Here is a 25,743-nt window from a genome sequence, read left to right as displayed (position 1 = left end):
TCTGTCTCTATGGATTTGACATGCGGTGTCAGGGGCCAGAATTCCCTTCCTTTTGAAGGCCGAATAATATCCCACTGTATGTATATATCACATTCTGTTTATCCATTCATTTCTCCATGGACACTGGGGTTGTTTCTGTCTTTTTGCAGTTGTGAATCATGCCGCTATGCACAGGAGTGGACAAATAGTTCTTTGAGACCCTGCCTTTAATTCCTTTGGGTATATATCCAGAAATGGTATGCTGGATCATATGGTAATTCCATTTTTTATTTTCTGAGAAGATAATCTTTTTAATACCTATATAATATTTTCCAATAAGTTTCTTGTACCATTCCCACATTGAAGAACAAAATTTAACCATTTTCCTTTCAAAGGTTTTTTCCTCCATTTTTCCTATTACAGTGATTAGCAAACATCTTTGTATATACTTCTTTGCAGAAAGACATGTGTTTTCTTATGAATGTTCATAACTTTAACCATTTGTTTGTTCGTTATAACAAGAAATCATGAAAACGTACGTGAGATTAAGTTAATAACAGCCCTCTCACTCCACTACGGTCAATCCTATCCCAATGAGGCAACTGGATTTAACAACCTGTTACATATTCTTATATTAAAAAAATTCTCAAACACATGTAGACATATATATCTACTGATATGGTTTGGCTGTGTCCCCATCAAAATCTCATCTTGACTTGTAGCTCCCATAATTCCCAAGTGTTGTGGGAGGGACCTGGTGGGAGATCATTGAATCCTGGGGCTGGTTTCTCCTCTACTGTTCTCACTGTAGTGAGTAAGCCTCGTGAGAGCTGATGGTTTTATAAGGAGAAACCCTTTTCACTTGGCTTTCATTCTCTCTTGCCTGCCACCATGTAAGACGTGCCTTTCACCTTCTACCATGATTGTGAAGCCTCCCCAGCCACGTGGAACTGTGAGTCCATTAAACCTCTTTTTCCTTTTGGGTATGTCTTTATCAGCAGCAATTAGCAGTATGAAAACAGACTAATACACCTATAGATGCATATTTGTGTATATATATTCACCCATCTACTGGTCTGTCCACCCCTACACATATGTATATGTATATGTCTGTATGTGTGTGTTTAATGCACCTTCAATACTCATAGTATGGGGTCATGCTACATATATATTTTTGCAATGTGCTTTTTCATTTTCTGGATCAAGATACATGGCTCTAGGTTATTATTTTAAAATTTCTCCTCAATATTCCGCATTTGGGGATATACCAGAATTTATTCAAGCATTCCCTTATGGAGTTTTTAGATTGTTTCTAGTTTTTGCCGCCTCAGTGCAAAAAGAAGTGGTCCAAAGGTCATCATGCACTGGGTATTTTTCTTTTTTTCTCTTCTTTTTTTTTTTTTTTTGAGACAGAGTTTCGCTCATTACCCAGGCTGGAGTGCAATGGCACGATCTTGGCTCACCGCAACCTCCGCCTCCTGGGTTCAGGCAATTCTCCTGCCTCAGCCTCCCGAGTAGCTGGGATTACAGGCACGCACCACCATGCCCAGCTAATTTTTTGTATTTTTAGTAGAGACGGAGTTTCACCATGTTGACCAGGATGGTCTCGATCTCTTGACCTTGTGATCCACCCGCCTCGGCCTCCCAAAGTGCTGGGATTACAGGCTTGAGCCACCGCGCCCGGCCTGCACTGGGTATTTTTCATAGGCTAGTTTCCCAATAGGAGACCTGCCAGATATAAAGGTATTCACAGTTTTAATCTTTAAAAAAATTCCACTAAGTTAATGGATGTAGTAATTCAAACACAAATCAATAATACATGAGAGTATCTAATTCCCCAAATCCATAGCAGTCCACATTTTATTTTTTGCCAAATCTATGGGCAAAATGGGGACTCTCACGATTGTTTTCAGGTACACGTCCCTGATTTTCAGTGAGATTCAGCACGTCTGCACGTTTCATGTGAGACGTCGGTCTATATCTTCTGTCCATTTGGGGGAAGTGGGGAAAGATCAATTGTTATTTTCTTATTAGGCTATAAGATCTATCTGTTTGTTGTTTGGTTTTGCTTTAATTTAACTTGTATTTGAACAATTAAGACTTGCATACGTAGCATCTAAGGTACAAAGAGGGTAACAGCAAAAGGAGTGTTCTTCAAGCCCTTCTCCCTAAGACCCCAGTTTTTCTCCTGGAGGCACCCCACGTACATGTACAATGCACACAGGCAACCATGTGACCAACTTCTACACATCCTTCCACCAGTGTTCTGTGTAAGTGGAGGCAGCCACCTGTAAATTATGTTCTTCCTCATATTTATAGAAATAGTGCCATGCTAGGTGCAGTGTTCTGCACCCTGCCTTTTTATTCACACTGTATAATAGAGAATGTTACAGTCAAAATGTAAAGAGCTTTGTAGAAGCTCCTTGTAATTCTGGAAATATTAACCCTTTTTCTGTTACTGTGTGTATTGGTCTTTACTTTCCCTAGGTATCATTTCAGAAACTAATAGTAAGTATTTACAAAATCAAATATATCTAACTATTCTTATATGGCTGAAAAGTTCTAAGATTTTGTTTAAGAAGTTCTCCCATCCCCAGAGTTATAGAAATATGTCCCCTTACATTTTCTTCTAGTGCTTTTATTGTCTGATTTTTTTGTAGTACTTTATTGTCTAATATTTTTATTTTTTGGAGACAGGGTCTCATTCTGTCACTCAGGCTGGAGTGCAGGGGCACAATCATAGCTCACAGCAAACTCCTGGGCTCAAACCATCCTCCTGCCTCAGCCTCCTGAGTAGCTGGCACTAGAGGCTTGCACCACCATGCCCATCTAATTGTGTGTGTGTGTGTGTGTGTGTGTGTGTGTGTGTGTGTGTGTTTGTAGAGAGAAAGTTTCACCATGTTGTCCGGGCTGGTCTTGAACTCCTGAGCTCATGCAATCCTCCCACCTCAGCCTCCCAAAGTACTGGGGTTACAGGTATGAGCCATCATGCCTGGCCTTATTTTTAGTTTATTTCAAAGCAGTTTTACATTTAACATCTTTAATTCAGCCACGTTTCTTTTTGTTTAAGCTAGGAGGTGGAGGTCATGCTTTCCTTTTGTTTTCTAAATGAACAGCCAATTTTGTCAATGCAGCTGTTCTTAAGCTTTTTATCTACTGAACTGAAATGTCACCTTTGTTACTTATCAAACTGCTATACGTAAATGTAGCCTGCTCATCTGTAAAATGGAAAATTAACTTATACAATGCAAAGGACGGAAGAAACCAGCAGAGTTGTTGAGAGGCCCTTCCGTATCTAAGTATCCTTGTTAAGAAGGAAAAGTGAATGCTAGTCCAAAGGAAGAGGCGCAGTGAGGACGGAGGGATGGGCGTCGGAAGGCACATACCCCGTGGAGCTTCATGTAGAGGCCGCAGGCGTTGCACACAGGCTCGCCCTCCGCGTTGCGGCGCCACAGCGTGGTGGTGGTGGTCTGGCAGTTGGCGCAGGAGAGGCCCACTCGGCGGGAGGCAGACTGCAAGACAGGAAGCAAACCCTTCACGTCCATGTAAAAGGCGGGCGCTGCCCTGGCACCTCACCTGTGACTGCGGGGCTCTGCCCTAATGGCCCCGTGTGAGATCTCTGACCCGCGACAATACCTAACTCTCCCATCACCGGAGCCACTGCTGGGAACAGGGTTTCTGCTGCACGAGGAGAGTGAACATGGATGGGCACTGAAGACCTGGCTTCCAGTCCTAACCATCATTTACCACCAGGCAAATAACCCAGTGAGTGCCGGGCACTACAGGCGGCAAAGCTTCTGTTGCGAGTGCAACTGACGCGGGCTGCAGGTGCCAGGGCAGGTGGAGAGTGAGGAGTCACGGCGTCCAAATGGCACCAGAGTCTGAATGGCCCTGGGACCTCAAGAAAAGCACGCACCAGGGCTGATCCCCACTCTTCCTCCCTCCTTACTATAGTGCAAGCTGGTGGGTGTTGATCAGAATCAAACGACATTAAACAGGAGCCGAGCCCCAGGCCCAAAGTCTTCCCCAGCCACAGGCCCCAGAACCAGCTGTTTGCACTTCTGGGCTTTGGGACTTGTCAACTGATAACTGAAGTCAGGGTAGAGGCCAGCCTGTGAGGGACATTCCTCACAGGGTTGGCATGGATGGAGGAGATGCTCCAGTCAACACGGGACTGGGAACCAGGAAACCTGGATTCTCGCTCCAGATGGGAGACTCAGTACCTGAGCGGCTGTGGGCAAGGCTGCTAGCTTTTCTGAGCCTCTTTGCGTTTCCGTGTGCTGAAGAGGTTGAACGAGACAGCCTGGGTCATTCCGGTAGCTCCCGCTAACTCTAAAGTTGTGAGAATGTTTACGGGGCTCTCACCCATCTAATCCCTAGATCCACACTCTCAAGTTCCCAAATTCAAAACCAGAGGACGTCCCACCAAGGCAGGAGCCCTGCAGCCAGTGCCAAGAGGAGGCCACGAGGGGGAGGCCACGAGGGGGAGGCCACGAGGGGGAGGCCACGAGGGGCGCGCTTACCAGCCGGCGCTGGGGCTTGATGAGCGGCCGGTTGATGCCGTTCATCTTGTGGTAAAGGCCGCAGGCGTTGCACAGATAGTGACCCGTCCCATCTCGCCTCCACAGCGGGGTGGACATAGCCCCACAGTTGACACACTCTCTGCCTTCTGAGAAGTCATCAAACATATCTACTGAGTTGGGGGGAACAGACAAGAAAAGATACAGAGGGTTAATTGTTTGTTTATGCCCAGCTCTTACATCCGAGAATCTAGAGGGCGCAGAAACGATGCCTTTCCTTGGAAGGAGAAGGTCACCTGGGGCTGCCCTTGCTCTTCCCCACTCCGACCTCAGCCCCTGCTCCCTAATCCTGGACACAGCAGAGCTCCTCTGAGCATGAGAAGAAAAAAGTCGCAGCAATCACCCGCGCCCTGGGCTGGGAGGTGGACACCTGGATTTCGGTCTGGGTATCACATTCAGAGCCTCCAGCCCAGGGCCCTCCTCCCCTCCTCTCCCCTCTTCTATTCTTTTTTTTTTTTTTTTTTTGAGACGGAGTTTCGCTCTTGTTACCCAGGCTGGAGTACAATGACGCGATCTCAGCTCACCGCAACCTCTGCCTCCTGGGTTCAGGCAATTCTCCTGCCTCAGCCTCCTGAGTAGCTGGGATTACAGGCACGCGCCACCATGCCCAGCTAATTTTTTGTATTTTTAGTAGAGACGGGGTTTCACCATGTTGACCAGGATGGTCTCGATCTCTTGACCTTGTGATCCACCTGCCTCGGCCTCCCAAAGTGCTGGGATTACAGGCTTGAGCCACCGTGCCCGGCCTCTTCTCTTCTTTTCTTGAGACGGAGTTTCACTCTTGTTGCCCAGGCTGCAGTGCAATAGCGCCATCTTGGCTCATTTCAACCTCCACCTCCCAGGTTCGAGGGATTCTCCTGCCTCAGCCTCCCAAGTAGCTGGGATTACAGGCATGCACCATTTTTAGTAGAGACAGGGTTTCATCATGTTGGTCAGGCTGGTCTCGAACTCCTGACTTTAGGTGATCCACCCACCTTGGCCTCCCAAAGCACTGGGATTACTGGCATGAGCCACCACACCCAGCCTTGTGAGACTTTCATATATTGATGTATATTTTTGCCAAGCTATATAATTCTTAGTCTATGTGGGCCTTTTGCTTAATACCAAAGCATTTTCCCAATAAAAAATTCTTTATAAACTCATTTTATAAAATTCTTTATAAACTCATATATCATGATTCCATCATATAAATGTGCCATCATTTAACTAGTACCATTCAGCTATTCATCTTTATCCAGTTTTGGATTCCTGTTTTGTAAACACTGCTCGGTTTTCACATAAACCTGTGCATTTCTAGTTATTCCTTAGGATATTGTCTGAGAAGTAGAATTTCTGAGTCAAAGAGACTAGATTTCTTTGTAAGTTCTCGGAATATCCCTCCTTCTTTCCCTTCCTCCCTCCCTCCCTCTCTCCCTCTCTCTCTCTCTCTCTCTCTCTCTTTCTGGAATGGAGTCTCGCTCTGTCACCCAGGCTGGAGTACAATGGCGTGATCTCAGCTCACTGCCAACTTCACCTCCCAGGTTCAAACGATTCTCCTGCCTCAGCCTCTCGAGTAATAGGATTACAAGCATATGCCACCACGCCCAGCTAAGTTTTGTATTTTTAGTAGAGATGGGGTTTCTCCATGTTGGTCAGGCTGGGCTCGAACTCCTGACCTCGTGATCCACCTGCCTTTGCCTCCCAAAATGCTGGCATTACAGGCATGAGCCACCATGCCCAGCCAGTTCTTAGAATTCTCCAACTGTCCTGCAAAAAAAGACTTCATTCATTCATTTTTTTTTCTGTTGAATTTACCTGTATGGGCTGCTGTATCATAGTTTGACACTTTTCTTGCTTATTGGTATATAAAGTAAAGGTGCATATTATAAGCAATGGCACCTTACGGCTGCTCACATGAGCCGAGCGTTTCCCTGACCAGAAGGCTGCCAGGGTCGGCCGCTCCCCTTCACTCGCTCCCCCCTCGCCGCCATCACCTTTATTATCCATGTCTACAGAATGTCACAATTGACAGATTCCACTTGTGTCCATTGTCCTCCCCCTGGTGAGACAGGCAGGGCCAGTTTTCTTATTCCCTGTAATCTGTATAAAGCCAGGCTCACAAGTTCCAGAAGTCTCTGACTTCATGTTATCCTAACTTTCTGTCCCTAAACACATCTACCTTAGTCTCCAGATCACTCCTGTGCTGCTGCCAGAGGCAAGGGCAGATTCTTCTCTAGTGAAGAGGGGAGCTTTCACGGAGTTGGGAAGAGGACACGTGGTGAAGAGCTCCCTTTTCAACAGGACCCAGCCCGGAGGGGTTAAGCCTGCGCATTTTGCTAGTTCTGTGGCCCAGCTACTTGCTCTAAGGGAACGTGGGCTAGAGAAGACGATGGTGGGGGGCCTCCCCCCAACTCTGGGTACACAAACAGTCATTTGCACCTGCAAACAGGTAGCTGTGTGTCCACACCAAGTAAACAATGTGCAGGTGTGAGGGGCTGTTTGCTCAGGCCAGGGGGCGGAGCACAGGCGTCACGGCAGAGGCTATTTTTACACCTGGGTCACACTGACAGCCTCCACCAAGGTCACCTGCCCTCGGAGCTACACATGATACAGCAACTCCCACCCACGCCTGCTCCCAGCTGGACCACCGCAGTCAACACTACCGGGGCCACCTGTGCAGTCCGGGCCTATGGCCTGTTAGCACCGCTTCCTCCACCCAGGCCTGCCCGCGAGGGGATTAGAGAGGCCAGGGATTCACAGAAGGAGCCTGGACCAAGCCAACTCCACGGCAGGAGGGGAGCGCACGCAGTCCTCATTGTATTGCGTGTTTGCAATAAACACTAGATGGCACCACCATCTCAAAACTGAACCAAGACGTGCAGTCTAGCCTGAACCATGCGTGGACACAGAGGCCTTGTACGACCACCTTTCCAGTCCAAACCTACTGCAACCCTCTCATTCTGTTTTTCTTTTTTATTTTATTGTATTCTTCAGAGACTGGGCTCACTCTGTCGCACAGGCTGGAGTGCAGTGTGCGGTCACAGCTCCCTGCAGCCTCTACCTCCTGGCCTCAAGAGATCCTCCTGCCTCAGCCTACTTTTCTTTTTCTTATTTTATTTTATTTATTTATTTTTTTTGACAGGGTCTCACTCTGTCACCCAGGCAGGAGTGCAGTGCACACTGCCACCTCAAGCCTCCTTAGCACCTGGGACTACAGGCATGTGGCACACGCTACCATGCCCAGCTAATTTTTGTAGAGACAAGGTTTCACCGTGTTGCCCAGGCTAGTCTCAAAATTCCTGGGCTCAAGTGATCTTCCTGCCTTGGCCTCCCAAAATGCTAGGATTACAGGCATGAGCCACTGCACCCAGCCCTATTTTTCTTTGTTATGAAAAACTTTAAACATATTCAGAAGTGGACAGAATATTTAAATGAACACTCACTTAACCATCACCCAGATTCCAATCATTTGTGGTCAATCTTGTCTTATCGACACCTCTGTCCACTTTCCCCGTATTGTATTACTGAAGAAAATCCCAGACATTCTATTATTTTATTCATAAATCTCAGTATGTTGCTCTAACAGATAAACAATCACACTCGTAAAGATAAACAAACTGGCTGCTCTCCTACATTCGGGTTTATTTAAATTCCATGATCAAAAAATCTCATCATCTGTTTCTCTTCTTTGGAGGGGAGATTTTATTTTCTCCTCACAATTATTGTTTTATATGCAGGAATGGAGTCTTGCATTTCTTTTTCCCCCAGTGAAAACTTGTTTTTGAGACAGGGTCTCACTCTGTCCTCCAGGCTGAGTGCAGTGGTGCGATCTCTCGGCTCACGGCAGCCTTGACCTCCCGAGTTCAAGCGATCCTCCCACGTCAGCCTTTCGAGTTGCTGGGGCTACAGGTGCATGCCACCATACTTTGCTAATTTTTTTGGATTTTTGGTAGAGAGAGGGTCTCACTATGTTGTCCAGGCTGGTCTTGATCTCCTGAGCTCAAGCGATCCTCCCACCTCAGCCTCCCGAAGTGCTGGGACTATGGGTGTGAGCTACTGCACCCATCCCAGAATCTTATTAAAGGACCCAGGAGTCCCTGGAGCATCCTCTCAGCTGTGAACTCACCTTTGGCTACCTTGAGATGCCCACACAGGTGTGCCCCAGAAGCTCCTGCAAGCTCACCTTGAAGATGGGGTATGCATTCGAGCAAGTATTTTACTGTCCAGGAGGCTGGCGAATATGTATGTGTCACCCGCAAATATTGACTGAGCATCTGCTATTTAATCACACTGATAGATGGCACAGAAGCTGCGAGGGAAGCGAGGTCTCAGAATGCTATTGCTCTAGTCGGACAAATTGGATTTGAATATCAATAATGAGTAACAATATTACTCGGTTCATTTTCAGAACATACCCTCAGCAGAGGAGGGGACTTGTGGCAGACCCCAATTGTCTACGGCAGAAAGTGTGGAATTCCCACCAGCCTCAAAGTCCCAGTGCGATAGAAGGGTCAGGGGTTACCAAAACAGCCGAAGCAAAGGCTGTGCCTCCTGAAGACACCCCGTAGACAACCCACTACCCCTCCAAATCTGCAGATGTCTCCCTCTTTCTGACCACAAAATCTTGCCATCCAACCTGCTCAGTGAAATGTTACACCCATTTTAAATAATTATTACAAAAACAAGGTAACCATGGAGGAAAACATTGACCCTATAATGTTAAATGACAAACACAGCACCTAAAACCGTATACGCTGTGACCACCAGAGCAGCTTTTCTTAACGCTCACGATAATAAAACACCATTCTGTTATGTCATCATTGCTTATTTTAAAAAATCTGATAAAAAGATAAAAACAAATATCTGATCAGCCCCCGCAGCTGCGAATCCACACTAAGGAAGGTACCGTTTTGCCCTCTTACATCTGACACATACTCATTTTCCCGGCCTTGGACTGAAGAATGGAACAAGGAGGTTCCAGCTTTGGGGCTGAGCATCTACTCTGCGGGAAATCGGGGTGACAGGCTGTAACAAGTCCCAAACTGGCACGAACATCCGCTATGAGCCTTGGGAAGAACCGCTTCTCATTCCTTCCTAGGAAAGGCACTGAGAGGAACTTCCCAGGGGGCAAGAGTGATTCCGAGGGCAGGGGCACAGCTGTGGCCTAGGATGCAGCCCCACCCGCCCAGTGCTGGCATCCTGGGAACTGCTCCAGCCACTGGGAAGCATCACCCACGTTTGGAGGAAAGACTTGTAATAATAGTTGTAAAGTACTTTGCAAATGAGAGGAAAAACTGACAACAATGGCTGTAAAGTGCTTTGCAAACATCAAATGAGATAACAGTGATGGATTATTGTTAGGAGGCTGAAGTTGCAGGGGTCAGGAGGGAGTGGGGAAGACCCGGACCAGCCTTGGGGCTGGTTATTGGAGGAGGGAGTACAGATAAAAGAGCCAGGAGACTGGGGAATCTGACCTTTCTTAAACCACTGTGGCTTTCAGAGGCGGTCAGGTTTGAGACTGCAAGCCAGGAACCAACTGACTGCAAGGCTGACCGTATATCCTCACTCAAGTCTCCAAGGCGCTGCTCATGGGAAGTATTAATTAATGATGAGTTTCCCAATAAAAAGCATATATAAATTATGTCCTAACTCCAAGGATGGGGCTCTCACGCCTCACTTCCATCCATATCCTGCTAAAAGAAACTCTTTTTTTTCAAAGAGGGAAGAAAGTCTGATAGTCTGATTTCTCTACTCCCACTCTGGTGCCTGAAAGAAGAATGGAGGCCAGGAGGTTGAGACATCCCACCCCTGACTTCCCCACAGAGAACTGACGAAGCCAGAGGCACAAAGACTCCGACCTCTCCTCTCCTCTGACCTGCTCCATCCATCTTGGGGAATCCACCCACCCCAAGAAGGGGAGGCCAGTCAGGGCCACGAGAGGAAAGGCACGGGAGGAAGAAAGGGACAGGAATCAGGGGTCAGGGTCACGGTCCCGTTCTCCGCTCCCTCTCCTGGGCACTGCTGGTTGCTGGGGAGACAGCTCAGGCTGTTGCTGCCACCCCATGGGTGCCACAGAGCCTGGGCTGCTCTCCTGCAGATCCGCCCCTCAGACCGCCACCTGCTAGGGAGGGCTGGTGTGGAGCCCCAGCCTGTGTTGGAGAGACCCTCACCCTTGTGCCTGGAGGCAGAGTCGATGGGTCTCAGGCCCTTCACTGCTGTGTCTGAAGCTCAGACACGTTCCGTGTTTCTGAATGCCTGCCCCTGTACAAGTTCGGGACATAACGAACATGTTGGGAAAATCCAGGCTAACTCTGCCCAAGGTGGTTTTGGTCTAGCTGGGGATGCGTGACTTGAAACTAACCACTACTTGAGAGGTGACGGACTGCAGGGGGCCTGGGCCTCACACTGGCGCCCAGCCCACCACCCCCAGCTTCAGACCCTCAGCATCCTGGACGGGCAGAGAGACACATCAACAGTGGCAAGGGCCCGTGCCCAGGGCAGCTGGGCAGTGCTACCCAAGAGGGGCCAGAGAAGGCCGAGGAGATGCAACTCAGAATGCTTCTTGCAAAAGGCCAGACCCCAGTCCAGATGGGGCAGCGGGAGGGGAAGGACCCGCCCAGTGACCGTCCCCTAGGAACCAAAGGGCCTTCCTTCAGCGACAAGGTCCCAGCCCCACCCAAATCTCCCTTGCTGAACCCCAAGGCCCACGTCCCATCCAGAGTTCACCAGAGATGGAGCCTAGATTTCCCGACAGGCGCAGACCCGTCCCCGCGGCTGGCGCCTGGGTGTGGGGCACGAGGCCCAAACAAAGCCTGAGGTTTTCCTGGCAGCTCTCGAGCCCTGCGTCTTCTGGGCTTCGTCAGGCTCGGCAGATGCCTGTGACAAGGGGCTGTCACGGGGAGGCCCACACCGCTCTGGGGGGCGCTCCCGCCGGGGATGAAATCACCTATTTTGGAAGCTCCAGTGGCTGCTGAACAGAGGCGGTTACGTTGCCTCCCACCCCGTGGAGTCGCCTGCGGACTCCGAGGCCTCTGCTTCTGACCCTCAAAGGACAAGACCCCGGGACGCCGGCTGGGTGGAGTAACGGAATGTGACTCAGATTTTTTGTCTTTTTTCTCTAAATCACAAACAGGCAAGGACATTGTGAAAGGAAAGAAAAACACACACGCTAAAAACCAGAACGGAGGAGGGAGGAGGAAGAGGCTGAGCACACGGTGGAGGAATGATGGAGGAAAACATACCCCCTCGTATGCAAAGAGGTTTTACATGCAAATTAGAAAGAGAAAGACGAGCTGCAAGGCTGCAATAAGCCACCACACCTCGTCACCGGGGGAAGAGCCAGGCACCCGACACACCTGGGCACCAGCGGCTCCTCCCGGGAGGTCTAAGAACTCCCAGCACCTCCGCGCCTGCCCGATCTGTGCTCATAGTAGGGTTAGGGTGGGAGGCTGGTCTAGGAGACGGATGGCCATGGAGGAATGTTCACGCACGTTAGAAAACAGATCCTGCCCAGCACCACAGAGCTCATCCACAGCAGAGCTGGGATCAAACCCAGGCTGGCCAGTCAGTCACTTAACCACAGGCCAGCACCCTAGCAGCGCTGCCCGGCATGCCCTGGCCACCCCGACCCCTTCCCCAGCAGCAGTAGCTGGCAGCAGATAGAGAATCAGTCTTGATTTGCCATGAGCAGCACGGGCTGTAGAAGGCCGGGGCCCTCTGCTCTGTTTTCCCAGCTTGTCTGATCCCAGAAACTTCCCAGCACATCTGTTTCAATGCTTCTCAGCTCACCGGCTTAGAAATGCTTGCTGGCCTTCATCACTGTCAAGATTCGGTTCTGAGACCTCCGAGAACCCCTACACGTGGGCCTATAACTACAGCATAAAGATTTCCTCATGAAATGTAGGATCAGTTGCTGGCTCCAGAAGAAATGTAGATGCTTCTGAATTCAAGTCTGAGCCTCTGCAATGACGGCGCCATAGAGCTAAGTCCATGAACTTGTGGATTACTCCTCCAGGGATTTTCTTTTCTTTTCTTTTTTGCAATGGGGTCTTGCTCTGTCACCCCGGCCGGAGTCCAGTGGCTCAGTCATAGCTAATTGCAGCCTCAACCTCCTGGGCTCAAGCAATCCTCCTGCCTGAGCCTCCTGAGTAGCTGGGACTATAGGTACACACCACCACATCCAGCTAATTTTTCTCGTTTTCTATAGAGATGGGGTCTCACCATGTTGCCCAAGCTGGTCTTGAACTCCTGAGTTCAAGCAATCCTCCCATCTTAGCCTCCCAAAGTATTGGGAATACAGGCATAAGCCACTGCTTCTGGCTACAAACACTTTTTTTGAAACAAATGAAACAAAAGTACTGTGGTGTCAGGGACCAGGAACACGGCATCGTTTGCTGCACCTGGAGACCGGACATGCAGATGTCCAGAAGATGGTCTCCATGGCCCTTCCCACCAGGGAACCGCTGGCTGGACACCATTTTACAAACAGGCAAAAGGCCAGGTGTGGTGGCTCATGCCTGTAAACCCAGCACTTTGGGAGGCCAAGGTGGGCAAATCACTTGAGATCAGGAGTTCGAGACCAGCCTGGCCAACATGGTATAACCCAGCCTCTACTAAAACTATAAAAATTAGCTGGGCATGTTGGTGTATGCCTGTAATTCCAGCTACTTGGGAGACTTGAGGCAGGAGAATTTCTTGAACCTACGAGGCAGAGGAGCCAAGATCCTATCACTACTCAAGCCAGGGTGAAAGAGTGAGACCCTGTCTCCAAAAACAAACAAACAAACAAACAAACAAAGGAAAGCGGACAAAGAAGAGAATACTGAAAGAATGCAGTGAGCTTTACATCGCTACTTTAAAACTCTCCCCAGTGCCGGCACTCTGTCCCTATACTAATACGGTTTGTATAAAGACTGTCTTGCAGGTGTAACCCCCTCAAGGGAAAGAGCTGTGGGGTTTTCCTGCGGGACTCCGTGCCAGAAGCTATGAGCCGTCCCAGAGTGGAGAGGCCTGGGTGTCCCAGCTGCTGTGTCTGTAGGGACCCTGCCCGGCAGTCCCCACCCTGAAACCTGGGACGGGGCCATCCTGTTTGTGCTGTCCCACTCCCTGGGTTAATTTGGGAGCTGTGACTCACCATACAAAATGGGACACTTCGCGGGGAGGGGGCACATTGCTAATTATTCTGGAAACACAGTCTTAACACCAGGCGGTGTGGCATCCGCTGCAGACCTCACTGGGAGACCCGGGGCCCTGACACGCTGACCCCTTCTCTCCGTGTCTCCCGAGTGTCCCCGCTGACAGGTAATACAGCTGACTTGCCCCCTCCCAGACAAGCCACATGAAGCATGCCAGGAAAGAGGCCAGAACACTGTGCTGGGTGCTGGGTCCTGCAGCTCCTCGGGCTTCCGGGCTCAGGCTCAGATACAGCCAGGGGAGCCCCGGTTGGGGATCAGAACTTGAAAATGTTCGCCACAAGTGAAGGGTGCCCCCCATTCCCTGTCCGAAGCCTTGGGGTTGCTCGCCCTGCACATCCCCAGCCCTTCTGCTGGGGAGGCTGTGAGGGTCCGGGAGCAAGGGGCAGGTGGTCCAGTGGTACAGTCTTAAAACCCGCAAGCTGGGTCTGGGCAACTCCGTGACTATTCAGAAGAGCAAACCAAGGTGCAGAGCAGGTGAGTGCCTCACCGGAGCTCCCAGTCCCCGCCTTCTAGGGCACCACACCGGGCCCCACCACCTGTCACACCCTCCACACAGCAGAAGCTCTGCACACAACAGAAACTCCGCACACAGCAAGCTCCACACACTACAGAAACTCTCCACACAACAGAAACTGCACACAACAGAAACTCCACACACAGGGCCATCAAGTTTCAATAAACCCAGTGCCTTAGAGAGTCTCATAAGGCAGCACCAATGACAATGGGACAGCGTGAGTCCCAGGGCTCCCAGCCAGCTCAGCTGCCTGGCCACTGAGATGCCACGTTCCTGGACATGCACCATAATTCAGCTGCAAGAATTATCTATGCAGGGCCAGAGGTTTCGTGTGTGTGTGTGTGTGTGTGTGTGTGTGTGTGTGTGTGTGTACATAAAATCATATATAATGGATGTATATGGGAAAATTACACCATGTTGCATTAAAAGCCAGACCACTCTTGCTAGCAATAAAACTGCTCTAATAATTTACTGGAATAAACTTTTGTAAAGGGGAAATGTCTGTTTTTCAGATGTTCCTACCAAATACTGGAAACAACCGAAATGCCCAATGCAGGGAATGAGTGCAGAAACAGATTTCGGTAAAGCTGTGCAGAAATTTGAGTTGGTTTATTAAATGACGACTGCATGGACTATGTTGTTAAGATTTTCTCTTCCTACAACATGGTTTAAATTAGGTAAATACGCAGTTAATTAAACAAGCATCTCTGCCTAGGCATTGCTGGATTGGAGATATTTATGTTCTATAATTTCCTGGGATCCTCCCGGCCTGAAATAAAAAAATTCAAAGTGCTTTTTCCACCAGCTGCCTCCCCACCACAGTGGCAGCCCCATCTGGGCTCAGGCGTCGCTATGGCACCAGCTATTCCTCCCACCCTACAGAAAGAAAGAGCAAGCCCCTCCCCTCAGGGTCCAGTCCCAGCCAGGGTGGAATGTACAGGAACAGCTTGCCAGTCACTCTGGGGACAAGCCTAGCACTGGTCCTGGCTGCCCCAGGTCACTGTGTTGTGATGATGCCTCCTCCAAGCTCTTCTCAGCTCGCTTCAGTCCCTTTAGTGTGCCCTGGGGTTGGGGGACGTGGGGAGGCAGACGGTCTGCCATTGATGGGGGGTGTGACATGGGACAGCTCCACAGCCAGTGGGGAAAGCAATCTGGCAATATCTTGTTAAAACTATAAATGCATGTCACTTGATCCAGAAACCCCACTTAGGAATTTATCCTCCAGACGCACGTTTGTGTAAAATGGTTTATATACAAGGACATTCACCATGGCGAGTTTTGCCGTAGCAGTGGACTGGAAAAACAACTTATACATTCATCAGTATAGGACTGGTTAATTTAATTAAGGCATACTAGGTAGCCATAAAGAATGATCTTGATGTACTGATCTGGAATTCTTTCCAACATATGCTGTGAAATATTAGAAGGCATGGACAATACATTGATATTCTCTTATAAACAGAAGGGGAGAAGAATCTATGCATGGATTTGTTTATATACGCAAGGAACGTTTCTAGGAGGACAGACAAGAAACTGATTATACTGGTTGCTCCCAGGGAGGCGTCTTGGTGGCTCAGGGAGGTACTTCTCATTGTATGCTGTCATGTACCTTTTAAATACTAAACTAAGTTAACGTTAGTGTATTTCTTATTTGTGACAAGGATTTTTTTTTTTTTTTTTGAGACAGAGTCTCCCCACCATAGTGGCAGCCCCATCTGGGCTCAGGCATTGCTATGGCACCAACTATTCCTCACACCCTACAGAAAGAAAGGGAGAGCCCCTTTCTCCCACTCACCCAGGCTGGAGTGCAGTGGCATGATCTTGGCTCACTATAACCTCCACCTCCTGGGCTCAAGCAATTCTCCTGCCTCAGCCTCCCCAAAAGCTGGGACTACAGGTGTATACCACCTGGCTAATTTTTGTATTTTTAGCAGAGACTGGCTTTCATTATGTTGGTCAGGCTGGTCTTGAACTCCTGACCTCAGGTGATCTACCAGGCTCGGCCTCCCAAAGTGCTGAGATTACAGGTGTGAGCCACTGTGCCCGGCCTAAACCTCCTGCATTCAAGCGATTCTCCTTCAGACTCCCAAATAACTAAGATTACAGGCATGTGCCACCATACCTGGCATATGAATATTTTGTATGCTACATAAAGTACATAAATATGTCATGGGCTAGCATCATCACTCTTTCATGTAGTCACACTTTAAATTTAAAGCTGGGCAGGTTCCATTTTCAGATTTTTCCATGAAAGCATCTTTTCTCCCACCCGACTTTCCTATAAAAGCATCTTAATTCCCTAATGGGAAAATGGAACTCATTTCCCAAGTGGGTCCTCATCTCTGCTGCGCTCCTAAAGGTGCTGATCTGCTGTCATCTCTCACAGCACCCCAGCTCCTGTCCAGGGGGACCCAGCCTCAGCCCTGGGGAGCCATGGGCGGGCTTCTAATGCTCAGTGATTCACATGCATATGGGCCTTGTTCCTTTCATTTATTAGGAAGATTGCAATGGAGCTCTGGCCAGAAGACTTAAACCAGGCTAGTCTGGGCCGTTTGACTCAGCAACCCCAGTCCAGCCTGTTCGGAGCTGGCAGGAGGGAAAGGAAATATTGAACAAATTGCCAGGGCAGCTCCCTCAGGGACTGAGACAATGGGTCTGCAGGGAGAGGCTTTTCCTTCCAGGCCCACCGCCGGCAGTCAGAAGGAAATAACTTCCCCTTCACCTCGGGAATGGCAGCAGCAGCAGCCAGGAGATTTATGGAGATATAATGTGACCTCTTTATTGCCCGGCATGCTAGGGAGGCATTTCAGGGGAGATTTACGCCTTTCAGAAGGGGAGGTGAGCAAGCGTGTAGAAATTTATACGTGGGGACTGTTTTCCCCTCTCGGGGGTTTCTGGGGGATTACTTAATCAAACTAAGGTTAAGCTCCAATCGCCATCACTGTACATCTGCTTCTCCTGCCGATCCACCCGGTTACCCTGCTACCCTGAAAGCTCTTTGCATGAAACGTGGTTAGCCAAGTTGCAAGGGATCTGTTTAGTTCTGAGTTCACTTAACACAAAACAAAACAAACAGTAAGAAAGCAGACCAAATTACCAGGGCCAGGAGACAGCGCCTTGCAGCCATGGACCTGGGCAGCCCACATTTTGCGTATCTAGTCCTCAGATCTTTGCAAAAGGAAGGTGTTAGACCAGATGACTTAGGTCCTTCCTAGTGTGAAAATAATCCAGATAATATCACATAAAATGCTAACGCTGTACGTTATCCTGCACCAGTGATTTTTCTGTCGCTTTTTTTTTAAGCTGCAGACCTCTGTCTTCAAAGAAAATCTAATATGAAGAAGCCCAATATTAAAGACAGAGGAATGCAGTTGACTGAGCGGAAGGATGGCTCCATCTTCTGCCACCTCCAGGTCCACACCCACACATCCCGGAGCCTTGAGGAAGGTCCTCCAGCCTCTAGAGGGTGATCTGTGCCGCCGAGTTCCCGCCAAGCGCTGTCCACGGCTCACTTGATGCAATGACGGGGTCCGCCCCTGGCTTCGCTGTCAGAAACCACACAGACCAGACTTAAACGCAGGGCCGGGGGCACCAATTCCAGGCGCAAGCAGAGTTACACGCCTTGGCCAACATTCATTTCATCTCTCTTGGTCTGGTCTCCACAACTTGAAAATACAGCGGTTGGAAAAGATGATTTCTAGGCTCCACTAGGTGAAAGCATCCAAAGTAGCACTGCATTCTAACTCTCATTTACGTTTTCAGTCCCTGCCCCCCTCAATTTGTGCTTAAATTTTTTCTTTTTTTTTTTTTGGGGGGGGAGATGGAGTTTCATTCTTGTTGCCCAGGCTGGAGTGCAATGGCTGCAACCTCCACCTCCCGGGTTCAAGCAAGCCTCCTACCTCAGCCTCCTGAGTTGCTAGGATCCCAGGCATGTGCCACCACATCTGGCTTATTTTTCGTATTTTTAGTAGAGACGGGTTTCACCATGTTGGCCAGGCTGGTTTTGAACTCCTGACCTCAGGTGATCCACCTTGGCCTCCCAAAGTGCTGGGATTACAGGTGTGAGCCACTGTGCCTGGCTTACATTATGTAATTTTTAACTGCTACAAAAATTCAAACATGTCAGGCATGGTGGCTCTTGCCTGTAATCCCAGCGCTTTGTGAGGCTGGAGTATGGCTTGAGCTCAGGAGTTCAATGCCAGCCTCGGCAACACGGTAATACTCCATCTCTACCAAAACAAAACAAACAAACAAACAAACAAAAAATTATTAGCTGGGCATGGTGGCTCTTGTCTGTAGTCCTGCTACTCGAGGCAGAGGTGGGAGGATTACTTGAACCTGGGACTTCATGCCCACGAGTGAGTTATAATTGCACTAGTGCACTCCAACCTGGGTGACAAAGCAAAACCCTATCTCAAAAAAAAAAAAAAAAAAAAAAAAAAAAAAAAAAAAATTCAAACAGTAGAGAAGAATGCCACATAGAAACAAAAGGTCTCCACCATCACCATTATCCCATTCCCCAGGGGCAGAAGTGACTGACAACTTTTCTATTTTTCCAGATATCTTCTGTTTCGTTAATTAACATTTTTATTTTTAGAAATTTAAAAATCAGTTCCGTTTATTCCCCTACCATCTGCTATCCAATCACTATACTGAATTTAGTGTATATCCTTCCAATTCATATACGTATATGTCTACACACGGTATAACTGTTCCTCTGAAGAACACGAGCATTGCTTTGCAATTTTAAAGATTTACATGATTGCTTTCTTTAAAAACTATGAAATATTTTGGTCACTGAGGAAAAAATATATATAGCAAACCCTCTTAAACCCACCACCAGCTTTTTCAAATCTTTATGTGTTACCATATTTACTTCGGTTATTTTTGAAGAAATGCAACATTGCAGATACAGTAGCTGGCCCTGCGGAAACTGCCATTCCAGTCTCATTTTCACCCATTATTATGTTTTCCAGTTTTTGGTTTTTTTTTTTGAGACAGAGTTTCGCTCTTGTTACCCAGGCTGGAGTGCAATGGCGCGATCTCAGTTCACTGCAACCTCCGCCTCCTGGGTTCAGGCAATTCTCCTGCCTCCGCCTCCTGAGTAGCTGGGATTACAGGCACGCGCCACCACGGCCAGCTAATTTTTTATATTTTTAGTAGAGACGGGGTTTCGCCATGTTGACCAGGATGGTCTCGATCTCTTGACCTCGTGATCCACCCCCCTCGGCCTCCCAAAGTGCTGGGATTACAGGCTTGAGCCACCGCACCCGGCCTCCAGTTTTAATTATACATGTGGATCTACTTTACTTGAGTTGATTCATAGTTTTCCATTATATTAATAAATCACATTTTACTTATTCTTTATTGTTATGGACTCAATTTCTGTGAATACCCCAAATTTCGCTCTGCAATCCTAACCCGCCATATGATGGTATTTGGAGATTGTGCATTTGGGAGGGGAACAGGCTATGAGACGGAGCCCTCATTAATGGGATTAGTGCCCTTATAAAAAGAGACAGAGGCCAGGCGCCGTGGCTCACACCTATAATCCCAGCACTTTGGGATGCCAAGGTGGGCGGATCACCTGAGGCCAAGAGTTCGAGACTAGCCTGACCAATATGGTGAAACCCCGTCGCTACTAAAAATACAAAAATTAGCTGAATGTGGTGGCGCATGCCTGTAATCCCAGCACTTTGGAACACTAAGGGGCGCAAATCACCTGAGGTCAAGAGTCTGAGACCAGCCTGACCAACAGGTGAAACCCTGTCTTTACTAAAAGTACAAAAATTAGTCTGGTGTGGTGGTGCGCGCCTGTAATCCCAGCAACTCGGGAGGCTGAGGCAGGAGAATCTCTTGAACCCAGGAGGCAGAGGTTGCAGTGAGGCAAGATCATGCCATTGTGTTCCAGCCTGGGCAACAAGAGGGAAACTCCATCTCAAAAAAAAAAAAAAAAAAAGGAAAGAAAAGATAGAAGAGATGTCTCCCTATGTCCACCCCATGTGTGGATGCAGCAAGATGATGGTGTTTTGCAAAGCAGGAAAGGGACCCTCACCAGACACCAATCTGCCAGTGACTTGATCTTGGACTTCCCTTCCCGCCTTCCAGAACTTTGAGAAATAAGTGTCGTTAAGGCCACCCATTTGATGGTATTCTGTTACAGCCACCTAAACTGACTATCATACTTACTGATGTATATTCTGATTGTTTTCAGTATTTTACTGTGATAGCAATGCTTCAACAGGCATCCTTGTACATATCTGTTTATACGTATGACAAAAGTGTATCTGGGATAGAGGAGATATGTGATAGCCATGTTCAAATGTATATGCATAAAACACTTCTTGCTTTGATGCTGTTTAAGCTGTTATGCTATACAAACAAACATTTATTTGTCTGCTGTTCACATTACATGTCAGTTGCAAGCTGGCTGAAATTCTATGTGTGTGCTTCACTGGGACATGCAGGCTGAAGGCAAAACCTCTATCTGGCTCATGCCAGGATCATGGCAGGGGGCAAAAAGGCAAGGCAGAACCACATAATGGCTCTTAATGCCTCTGTGTGGAAGTTGCATCGTAACTTTGAGTCACATGTTCTTGATGAAAGCAAGTCTCATAGCCAAGCCTGTGTCATCAGGGTGGTGGATATAATCCTCCCCCAGAAAGGGGCTCCCTCAGGATGGGAAAAACAGAGCAGTGTGCTGAACACACATGGGATCATAACATGCATACTCCTCTACAGCTGTGTCTTCAGGGAAGCGTAGCTGAACATTTTTCCCTATCAGCACAGATCCACTTCTCTCTTTGAAGAGGATTTATTAGTTTTGCCTCTAAGGCACATAACATTTACATTCTACTCCATAATTCCCACAGCTGTTTAGCTGTGTGTGCCATTCGGTAGGACTCGGTGCTAATGCTAATGCCAATCTTTTTATACCACAGCCTCCCCACTGCTAATCCCTTGGCTGCATTTCAGCAAGTCATTTTTCACTGCCACACACAAGAGCGCTGCAGCGAACATTGCTGCTTTGGCTTCTGTGCCAGAGCCTCTCTAGTTTGTTTTGATTTCTGATAAGGCAAGTTCCCCTTTCTTAAGTCTTCTTTTAAAAAAATTACCTTGGCTATTCTTGTACAATAACTCATATAAATTTTATAATCAGCTGGACAAGTCGTATTTAAGAAATCTTGTTGCGATGTTTCCTGAGACTGTGTTAAATTTATAGATGTGTTTGAGGGTGTTTGGAATAAAGACTGCTGTCAACTTTTTCCAATTTAAGGACACAGTATCTTTTCGCATTTAGTCATGTCCTCATTGCCTTTCAGTAAAGCTTTCTAGCTTTCTCCACAGGGAACTTACATCTTTGTTTACTGAAGTTGACCAGTCTTTTGTCTGCAAATAATGAAAACATTGCCGTGTTCTTTCCTACCTTATTTATTTTATTAACAGGAAAATTTACTCCCGGCTGGAGAGCTGAGAGGTACGGACCAGCTTTAGAAGTCTTTCCCTCAATGTGGTCTGGATTTATATTATATTTGGCAGTTTTCTATAGCTGGGGGTATGAGTTGTCTCTTACTTTCACTGCAGATGAAAGTTTTACTTGATTTGGGGGGTTCCTTTCGTCTGACGTGGTAGTCTTGAGGGAAGAACAGGAGAAAGCAAACCTTTACTCCGCTAGCCTTCGCAGGAAGTCGCCTGTTCTTCAAACCAAACATACACCCTCCTCAAACTGTCACCTCCTCTTGCCTTCAGCCCTCAGCCTTCGGCTCACCTGCTTTACCCACGAGCCTTTGCAGCGGTCACTCCAATCCCTCCGCAAGTACCTAGCTCATCCTGGTTTTGCAGCAGCAGATCGTTTGCTGGTTCTTCTCTCTTTTCTCCCCGACCCCTCTCTTTCTGTTTTGTTTTGTTGCTCCAGCCTTCGAATTCTTTAGCCAAGCAAACATTTACACACCATTATAAAGTAGACGAAACGGAGCGTCTGGGCACCAGGAGCCCCACAGACCCCGCTCTCGGCCTTCCTCCCATCTAAATCACCCATGCCGACATCAGTGCTCCTAGAGCATAATTAGATGACAAAAAGCCTAGTAGTTGAATCTGTCGTTTTACAAATGACTTTCACTTACTTGGCAGACATCTTAGGTAAAGCATGAAGCTGCTACAAAATCTACAATCTTTTGTTACCTGTGGGTAATAGTTTTAATCCAATCCGGTTTGCATTCCAAAGGAAATTATAAAAGTGCATTCACTGCTATACTTTATGAACGTGACAAAATTTTAATGCAAAAGATAAACATGATAAATTTGCAAATCAAAGTCGGGCTACTTGCTTGTAGCACAACAGTTTAAAATCACCATTTTCTGCCTCCTCACCAAGGATAACCTTCTTCTTAGTGCTCAGCCCTGCTGTGAGAGCAGGGTGACATCGAGACCTGGGAAAACAGAAACGCTGAAGAGCCAGAAAAGCAATACAGAACAAATGCTGGATGAATAGTTCTACCGAATCTTCCATTAATGCTACCTGCACCGTTAGCCAAAGAAGGAAATAGAAAGAGGTGTTGGGAAACAGGTTTTTACATTTTACTCTCTGCTTGCTAAGCTTGTACACTGTCTCTCCATTTTTCTCTTCTTTGTTTTTAACTGTGGTAAAATACATATAATACAAGATTAACAATGTTAGCCATTTTTAAGTGTACAGTTCAGTGATATTAAATGTGTTTGCACTGTTGTGAAACGAATCCCTACAACTGTTTTCATTTTGCAAAATTGAAACTCTACACCCATTAAACACCTACTCCCCATCTTCCCACTCCCATCCCCAACTGGCAACCCCCATTCTACTTTCTGTCGTCATGAGTTTGGCTACTCCAGGGGCCTCACAAAGCGGGATCATACAGTATTTGCCCTTCTGTGACTGGCCCGTTTCACTTAGCGTAACGTCTTCTGCCTGCGTTGTGGCAGCGCAAGGCTTCCTCTGTAAGGCTGAGTAATACTCCATTGTGGACGTACACCACATTTATTTATTCATTCATCCGCAGATGGACAAGCAGGCTGCTCCCACCTTTGCTACTGTGTTTCTCTCTTTCAATCAATAATGTGCTCATCTTTACAAGAAAATAAAAATTGGGAAAAAATGTAGCCTCAAAATACATCAATCAAATGTGCATCACTATGGCTTTGCTGATCCAGCCAGGAAACTCCTCAGGACCAGGTCTTCATAAGACTCAGTCTTCCAGGAATAAACTCAGAGGCAGTGGTAGCTGCAACATTATTCTCTTGCTGACCAAGACTGAAAAGGTTACAGGCAAGGAAGTGAAAAACCAGAAAAGTCGGGACCAGAGGAGAGTCCTGTGGCAGCAAATGGAGAGAGGAAGAGACTGCCTGAAAAGCCGACCCGGCAGAGCTGCCAGGCACGCGGGCTGTGCCTCAGTGGGCACTCGGCCACATGCCCTGAAATGGGAGCTCCCGGTGCAGATGGCACGAGGTCAACAGAGAGGGCACTGGCTGGAAAAGTTAAGCTGACCTGGGTCCCGCCAGCCTCAGGCTCTGTGTGGCCTTGGGCAGGTCCTTGTGACCTGGGTTTTTTCTCCTGCCCATGACATTACAGCTCCTGCCCACAGGACAGTCACTGGAAATAAATAGCAACAATGCCAGGACAGCAGGGAATGCCATAAGCGCTCAGTGTTTGCCTCAAAGCCACCACCAAATATCACACCTTCCCCCACAACTGCTCTGCTGACCTGGCTGGCCGTGGCCTGAAGACCCAGGCTCCATCCTCCTCTTTGCTGTCCGTACCTCTGCCCGGTTCTTGTCCTCATGCCCCTACATGGAGCCCAGAGACAGCCCCTGGCTCCTGATCAGAACAGTACAAATAATCACCCTTCACTTTCCCGTAAGTTTCACATTCTATTCCGATTTTTAGTAAAACCGTTAAAACATCCCCAACAGCGAGTGTTCACCTTCGCTGAATCTCACAGACTGTCAGAGGTAGAAGGGCGCATAGATCTAAGTGATGTCTGGTTTCAATTCATTCATCTTCGCAAAGAATCAAAAGCCTAGGCAAGCCCATTTAGCTCCTCTGAGATGGACACCATGTCGACGTCACTCCTGCAGTGAAGACGAAAGCACAGGCGATTTGGATCCTGACTCTGGCCCATAAACCCACTCAGGGAGGCCAGGCATGGTGGTTTATGCCTGTCATCCCAGCACAGTGGGAGGCTGAGTCAGGAGTATCACTTGGGCTCAGGAGGTCAAGACCAGCCTAGGCAACATGACAAAACTCTACCTCCAAAAAATATAAAAGTTAGCCAGGCATGGTAGTGCACATCTGTAATTCCAGCTACTCAGGAGGCTGAGGTGTGAGGATTCCTTGAGCCCAGGAGGTAGAGGCTGCAGTGAGCCATGGTCATGCCACTGCACTCCAGCCTGGGCAATGGAGCAAGACTTTGTCTCAAAAACAGCAACAGCAACAACACCAACAACAAATAGTAAGTAGTAGGAATATCCAGGAAGCACGTTGTGCAAAAATGCACAATAACTACCTAATAAGTAACTCCTCCTCATTTTCATTCCTTCTCCAGACTCACTCAGAATTGAGCAGCCACCAAGGGCCAGATGCATTTCCAGGCAGAAATTCACAAGGCAGTGGAATTAACCCCTGCTTTTCAGCAAACACGATTTTAGACCATGATAATTCAAGCTAGAATGATTCACTTATTCCCAGAGATTACTAGAGACCAACGCTGTGAGGGCTTTCTCAGAACACACACTACTGAACTACACAGTCCTTCTTCTTTTCTGAGTTCCACCTAAGTAGCTTCTACATTCTTTTTGTTCAAACATCACTGGAGAAAGTCATCTGGTCCCAGCTCCCTCAGCTGGATCTTTTCTTGTTTTTCTTGCTTTGCCCAGGCTGGGGCGCAGTGACATGAGCATGGCTCACCGCAAAGAGGTTCAAGTGATTCTCCTGCTTCAGCCTCCTGAGTAGCTGGGATTACAGGCACCTGCCACCACACATGGCTAATTTTTGTATTTTTAGTAGAGACAGGGTTTTACCGTGTTGGCCAGGCTGGTCTCGAATTTCTGACCTTAAGCTCTGACCTCTCAAAGTGCTGGAATTACAGGCGTGAGCCACCATGCCTGGCCCTCAGCTGAATCTTTAAAACATACTAAAGTTAAGATTATAACCCCAATTAGCCTCTGCTTACCTAAATGTGTCCCCTGACGTAAGAGAAATTATAGACAGTAAGTTGGATACGGAGTCTGTGACCTAAACGTAGATTAACACTGAGAAAGGTGGCAATTCTCACTAACATAAAACCCCACTTAATTCAACTAGGCAGCCTCCTGTGAAAGCAAACCCTTTATGTGATTGAATCCAAGGCTGGGCACAGTGGCTTAAACCCATAATCTCAGCATTTTGGGAGGCTGAGGAAGGAGGGTCATTGGAGCCCAAGAGTTGAAGGCTGCAATGAGCCATGACCACCACACCACTGTACTC

At 47.8% G+C, this 25,743-nt stretch overlaps 1 protein-coding gene across 4 annotated transcripts in view; it reads right to left on the bottom strand.

Moving 5' to 3' along the window:
- The window catches only part of GATA4 (GATA binding protein 4), an 86,198-nt gene that overhangs the window by 7,271 nt on the left and 53,184 nt on the right, over positions 1-25,743 (bottom strand). For 3 of the 4 annotated variants that reach the window (XM_039461123.2, XM_010332069.3, XM_010332068.3), the window contains exons 3-4: positions 4,503-4,672; positions 3,366-3,491 (exon numbers count right to left, since the gene is read on the bottom strand). In XM_039461123.2, the coding sequence (XP_039317057.2) occupies positions 3,366-3,491; positions 4,503-4,672 (296 nt within the window). The remainder of the gene's footprint in view (positions 1-3,365; positions 3,492-4,502; positions 4,673-25,743) is intronic. The other variant, XM_003944180.4, reaches the window with a different exon arrangement.

The sequence above is a fragment of the Saimiri boliviensis genome, chromosome 13, assembly GCF_048565385.1.
Source record: "Saimiri boliviensis isolate mSaiBol1 chromosome 13, mSaiBol1.pri, whole genome shotgun sequence".
Taxonomy (NCBI): Eukaryota; Metazoa; Chordata; class Mammalia; order Primates; family Cebidae; genus Saimiri; species Saimiri boliviensis.
Note: the sequence above shows the minus strand (reverse complement) of the source record. Positions and strands in the feature narration are given on the sequence as shown.